The sequence below is a fragment of the Sinocyclocheilus grahami genome, unplaced genomic scaffold (genome assembly GCF_001515645.1).
Source record: "Sinocyclocheilus grahami isolate Dianchi unplaced genomic scaffold, SAMN03320097.WGS_v1.1 scaffold959.1, whole genome shotgun sequence".
NCBI classification, from domain to species: Eukaryota; Metazoa; Chordata; class Actinopteri; order Cypriniformes; family Cyprinidae; genus Sinocyclocheilus; species Sinocyclocheilus grahami.
This window is the reverse complement of record NW_015506138.1, coordinates 492596-499454: the sequence shown is the minus strand read 5'-3', so window position 1 is coordinate 499454 and position 6859 is coordinate 492596. Positions and strand designations below refer to the sequence as shown.

General features: G+C 41.0%; 1 protein-coding gene across 1 annotated transcript in view; it reads right to left on the bottom strand.

Annotated features, from left to right (window-relative positions):
- ccdc171 (coiled-coil domain containing 171) overlaps window positions 1-6859 on the bottom strand; it is a 39314-nt gene that overhangs the window by 21600 nt on the left and 10855 nt on the right. The window contains exons 7-15 of the mRNA XM_016249918.1: window positions 6532-6624; window positions 6300-6460; window positions 5077-5257; window positions 4416-4518; window positions 4162-4235; window positions 3345-3434; window positions 2701-2859; window positions 1149-1316; window positions 900-1055 (exon numbers count right to left, since the gene is read on the bottom strand). Coding sequence (XP_016105404.1) covers window positions 900-1055; window positions 1149-1316; window positions 2701-2859; window positions 3345-3434; window positions 4162-4235; window positions 4416-4518; window positions 5077-5257; window positions 6300-6460; window positions 6532-6624 — 1185 coding nt within the window. The remainder of the gene's footprint in view (window positions 1-899; window positions 1056-1148; window positions 1317-2700; window positions 2860-3344; window positions 3435-4161; window positions 4236-4415; window positions 4519-5076; window positions 5258-6299; window positions 6461-6531; window positions 6625-6859) is intronic.

The window sequence follows — 6859 nt, the reverse complement described above, 5'->3', positions numbered from 1 at the left end:
CATGGGGACCTCAATTTAGGTCCCCACCGTGACACGAGTCCCCATGAGTCTGTGTGTATTCAGGTTTAAGTCCCCACCAGGATATATAAACCTGTACACACACACACATACTGCTGTTCCACTGCTGGACACTGAGAGCGCCGCTGCATGTGTGTGTGTGTGTGTGTGTGTGTGTGTTTTTGTGTGTCTGTGTGTGTGTGAGAGAGAGAGCAAGAACAGAAGAAAGTTAACATGCAAAATTAGCCTAGTAAAAAAGCCACATAACAGTCAAGAAATCATAAAAAAATCAGTAAATCAATAAATACAGAGGGGACTGACAAAAAGACAAAAAAGAGGCTTTTCAGCAAGTTTAAGTCTCTCTGTTCACACACACATTTTGCTTCCGGCTTCGCTACCGTTCGGATGCTCTTGCTTACTGCTCCGCGCTTTGCTCTCTGTTTATGTATTTTTCTCAGATTTTTCTGAGATTTTAATTTCAGCAGATTAGCACAGTGCTCAAACAACACATTTTTGGCAGAAACACTAAACTAAAAACTCTTCGGGACTGGAATAATACCACGAAAAGACTCTTTGCCTCCCACTGCCAGCAGCTTACACTCCGGAGATGGGAAACACAGCTGCCTACATTCAAACAGACGAGAAAGAAAATGCCTCTCGTGGAATCTACTTGCTGCTTGAACTGCCACAGACTTCTACAAAGGATTGCGGTTCTTGAAACAAAATTACTTGCGGCAGAAGTTGAAAACTTTTCAAGCGTCAAAGCAGGCGTCAGCCAATCAGATCGCCTTATGCAAATACCCTGGTGCAGACGCTAGCCAATCGCGTTCATGCAACACCAGAAAAGTAATGTGATTGGCTGTTGTTGTTGTGTGTAGGTGTGTGAATGTGTGTGTGTGTACCTGTATCTTGTGCTGTAGCTGGTTGTTGAGGTGTGTGTTTTGTGTGCTGAGATCTTCTCTCTGTTTGCTCCAGCTCTCCTCTCTCTGTCTCAGTTGTGCGCTCACACTCTCCAGCGCAGCTGACTTCCCCTCACACACACTCTCTAGGCGTGACACCTGAAACACACACACACACACGTTACAGCTACACACTTCTACACAACCTTTCGACAGTTCCACAGCAAATCTTTACCATAAGCCCCTTCGCACCTTCTGATTGGTTGCGGAGAGGTCAGAGGTCAGCCTGTCCACGTGCTCCTGCACCACGATGCTAAGCTCCGCCCATGAGAAGCTACCCAGCATGCTGTGCGGCGGCGTCATCAGCACACATCCGGCGAGCAGACGCTGATACAGCATGTGGAGGAATGTCAGTTTCTCCTAAACACAAGCATCACAGTCAGATTTACCAATAATAGCACACTAATGATATCAAGCACTGCAAACAGTGTCACGCTCACTTCCTGTGTGCGTGTGTGTGTGTGAGAGAGAGCATGCATGTGTATGTGTGTGTGTGTGTGAGAGAGAGAGCGTGCATGTGTGTGTGTGTGTGTGTGTGTGTGTATATATGCGTTTTTGTGACAAATGAGGACATAAATGTGTATAATGACAAAGGTATGACAGGTATTACAAGGAGAAGGTGACTTTTCAGGACATTACCCCATGTCCCCACTTTTCAAAACGCTTATAAATCACACAGAATGGAGTGTATTGAAAATCTGAAATAGCACAAAGTCTCCTGTGAGGGGTAGGTTTAGGGGTAGGGTTGGTGTAGGACAATAGAATATACGGTCTGTACAGTATAAAAACCATTACGCCTATGGGATGTCCCCACTTTTCACAAAAACAAACCTGTGTGTGTGTGAGAGAGAGAGCGTGCATGTGTGTGTGTGAGAGAGTGCATGTGTGTGTGAGAGAGTGCATGTGTGTGTGTTTGTGTGTGTGAGAGAGAGTGCATGTGTGTGCGTGTGAGAGCGTGCATGTGAGAGCGTGCATGTGTGTGTGTGAGAGAGAGCGTGCATGTGTGTGTGTGTGAGAGCGTGCATGTGTTTGTATGTGTGTGAGAGAGAGCGTGCATGTGTGTGTGTGAGAGTGCATGTGTGCGTGTTTGTGTGTGTGTGAGAGAAAGTGCATGTGTGTGTGTGTGAGAGAAAGAGTGCGTGTGTGTGGTTGTGTGTGTGTGTGAGTGAGAGAGAGAGTGTGTGTGTGTGTGTGTGTGTGTGTAGTGTAGTGTGTGTATAGTGTGTAAAGTGTGTGTGTATAGTGTGTATGTGTATTTAGTGTGTGCGCGTGTATAATGTGTAGTGTGTGTGTGTTTGTATATAGTGTGTATAGGGTGTGTATATAGTGTGTATGGTGTGTGTGTGTGTATGTGTGTAGTGTGTGCGCGCGTATAATGTGTAGTGTGTGTGTGTTTGTATATAGTGTGTATGGTGTGTGTATAGGGTGTGTATATAGTGTGTATGGTGTGTGTATAGTGTGTATGTGTATGTGTGTATAGTGTGTGCGCGCGTGTATAATGTGTAGTGTGTGTGTGTTTGTATATAGTGTGTATGGTGTGTGTATAGGGTGTGTATATAGTGTGTATAGTGTATGTTTGTGAGTGTGTGTGTGTGTGTGTATATAGTGTGTATGGTGTGTATAGGGTGTGTGTGTATAGTGTGTATAGTGTGTGTTTGTGAGTGTGTGAGTGTGTGTGTGTATAGTGCGTGTATATAGTGTGTACGTGTGTGTGTGTGTGTATAGGGTGTGTGTGAGTGTGTACCTGGAAGTCGTTGTGATGCTGCTGCTGGAGTTTGTTCATCTGTGTTTGTGTGTTTGTGTGTTGTGTTTTGAGGCTGCGCAGATCAGCTGCGGCGTTTGCGACACACACACGCAAACGCTTCACCTCTTCATTTACACACACGCCACGAGCCTCACACTCCTGCAGACACACAGAAACCAGATTAACCCTATAAAGCCACTGTATCACATTTGATTGAGTTTCTAAAGCTCTAAATGATCACACTCTGCTGTTTCACACTCGTGTCTTCTGTCTCTGATTGAGAGTTTAGAGTGTTTTATCCAGTCAAAGCTCTTTCAGTGTAACAGCTTCAGCTGGAGCTTCTTGTGTCAAATCTGGACTGGTTTTGATCAAGTAAAGGTCAGAATAACTGCAGTAATATCTCCAGATGAACACTTACTGGACTGAAGCAGCTCAGCTTTACTTGATTCTCCATCAATCATGTTTTAGAGTCTCAAATCTGATCCTCAGGATCTTTTGAGGAGCGTTTGTTTCTTCATCTCTTAATCATCATAGGATTGCATTATACAGTATGTTTGGATCATTTCAATCTCATCTTACTAAGAAATATTATTGGAGTATTAATCATTTACTCATCTACATCCTGAATAATATCTGTCGATCACCTGCATGTTCCTCTGGAGATCAGTGATCGTTTCATCCTTCTGTCTGACCTCATGATTCAACTTCTGCATCACAATCACAGAGTCCTGCAACTACACACACACACACACACACACACACACACAGAGACACACATACACGCACACACACACACACATGCACGCACACACGTAAATTCAACAATTTATTACAGCAAAAAGTAAGCCTGTATTATTATAGTTAACTAAAACTATACAAAACATTTCTGTTACTTTAAATAAATAAACTTTAACTTTAACTGAATTCATTAGTTCACTAAATGCAAAATGCCTCATTCAGACAATAAGTGTGTCACAGCAACTACAGACTCCATGCACAACACATTCCTCATTATTAACACCATATATAGATTAATATCTATGCAATCTGTGATTCTGAAGGAGCAATCATCTTACAAAGCAAAGATATGTGGGACAGATTTTTAAAACACAGACCTCAATACTGGACACACAAACCTCAAGAACGTCAACAACAACAAACTAAAAAATAGCACAGCAAAACAATAATCCTATAACAATAACTGCACAATTTATTCAAGATGCAATGCCATTAATTTAAGACATGGCACCAAACACTGAACAATTCACATGAAAATATCTGCATTATTTAGACGTGTGAGCTCAAGGACAACCAAATAAAGCTCATGAGCTCATACACTGCGTTAACATCCAGCCAAATCTTTATCCAAATGTGCTTGTGACAAAGCATTTGCCAGTTTATTCCTTAATCAGTATCTCTGTCCTATAAAATATGCATTATTATTAATGTTTAATGCTGTACCTGTGTGTTGTAGTAGTGTAGTGTTTTCCGCAGAATGTCCATTAGAGCAGATGCTTTGTGTTTACCTCCTTCCTCTATAACACACACACACACACACACACACACACACACACACACACACACACACACACATACCATAAAACACCTTCAATTCAAGTCAGCTTTATTTATATAGTGCTTTATACGCTACGTATTGTTTCAAAGTAGCTTCACATTCATTTGAAGTAAAGTTCATAAATCCTGTTCCTCCTGACCTGTGTTTTGAGCGTGTGTCGCCCCCTGCTGCTGATACTGCTGTACCACATGATCAAGATCACTCAACAGAGTCTCGTAGGACTGCTGCACACACACCAGAGCCTAAAACACACACAAACAGGGTCCGAATCAACCTGACTTTATTCTCAAAACATTCCGACTTTATTCTCGAAACATTCCGACTTTATTCTCGAAATCTTTATTCTCGTAGCATTCCGACTTTATTCTCAAAACATTCCGACTTTATTCTCAAAACATTCCGACTTTATTCTCAAAACATTCCGACTTTATTCTCAAAACATTCCGACTTTATTCTCAAAACATTCCGACTTTATTCTCAAAACATTCCGACTTTATTCTCAAAACATTCCGACTTTATTCTCAAAACATTCCGACTTTATTCTCGAAATCTTTATTCTCGTAGCATTCCGACTTTATTCTCGAAATCTTTATTCTCGTAGCATTCCGACTTTATTCTCGTAGCATTCCGATTTTATTCTCGTAGCATTCCGACTTTATTCGCAAAACATTCCGACTTTATTCGCAAAACATTCCGACTTTTTTCGACGTTTTCAACTAAACGCCGTTGTACGATGTCCCTAATATATGTAAAAAAAAACGTCTTTAGCAGATTTGACAGAGACATCTGCGTGTTTTTACCCGGCTGATTTCCTGTTGTCTCTCTGTCCAAACTTTCTCCTGCTCCTGCAGTTTGACTGACAGCTTCCCTGACTCCGCCCTTTCCTGCTCTAACTGTCCAATCAGCTCAGCAGATGCAGCCTTCTCCTGATCCAGCTGACCAATCAGATCAGTTTTCATGGTCAAGAAGTCCTTCTCCAACCTGAGCACACCAACATCACGTCCATAAAATATGATTCCGAACACAGATACCAGCATCACAACAGTCAACAGAAAAAACACTTTCTACTTTACAATAATAAAACTATCAAATTAAATCAGGTTACAAGTATCATATAAAGTATAAAACAATACTAAATGTATATAATTTTTATATTACTTTCTATTTTGTTATAATAAGGGCTGTCAGTTGATTAAAAATGTTAATATAATTACATGTGTTGATTAATTAATCGAATTATTCGCAAATTACATTTGACAGTGAAAATACCCCCAAAAGATTATTTAAAGCTATTTTTGTGTTAAATGAGAAAGTATTAAGTAGACATTACTAATAGAAAGCTTTAAAAATAAATATTTTACCTGATTCGACATAAAACTTTTTACATATAAACGTTTAGGCTACAACGGCCCAACATAAACTATGGAACATAAAAGAAGATAATCTGAGAAACATCTCAGTTTTTTTCATTCATGCAGTGGAAGTCATTGGTAACCAAACAGCTTTGTTACCAACAGTCTTCAAAATACCTTTTATAAAAAATGTTTTATTTACAGACAACATTGTGTTTAAAATATAACACAATATTAACTTCTTATTTACTCAACTGTTGTGTAAAATCTCGCTGCTCGTGTGATATCTGATATCTCTTATCATATGATATAAATATGAGACAAAAACTCATACAGGAGCATTTTTGCCCCAACATCTTACATTTTAAGGCATGACTGCATTTATGGAGTTTTTGCCCTGCATCATATTTGTCAAAAGTCAACTGTATGAAATGTAAGATGACATACAGGTCTGGGGGCGGGGCCAGTGCATTAACTGCATTAAAATATTTTAAACACATTATTTTTTCATAACTAATTAAGTTAACGTGTTAAACTGACAGCCCTAGTTATAATATGTATTATATTATAGAATCAATCATATCAGCATATTAGAATGATTTCTGGAGGATCACATGACACTGAAGACTGGATTGGACTGAATGATGCTGAAAATTCAGATGAGATCTTACTGTGTGAGTTTGTGGCTCGTGTCGCATGATTCGTCTCTCTCATGTTCGTATGCTCGCTCCAGCTCTCCACACTTCTGCTTCAGGAGCTCCAGCCGCGACGAGATCTCGGTGTGACCGTTCTTCTCCACCTCCAGAGCCTCCTCCAGATCCCTCATCCTCATCTACACACACACACACACAGATCAGCTGCAGTCTGACTGAGCGTGTACGTACATAAACACACCTGAGTTACCTGGATGATCTCAGAGTTGAATTTAGACTGCAGGTGTGCGGCGCGCTCCGACTCCACGCTCTGCTCCAGAACCTTTACCTTCTGCAGAGCTGCCTGCACACACACACACACACACAGACACACACACACACACACAGACACAGAGAGACACACACACACACACACACACAGACAGACACACACACACACACAGACAGACACCGACACACAGACAGACACCGACACACAGACACAGAGACACACACAGAGAGAGACACACACAGAGAGAGAGACACACACACACAGAGAGAGACACACACAGAGAGAGAGACACACACACAGAGAGAGA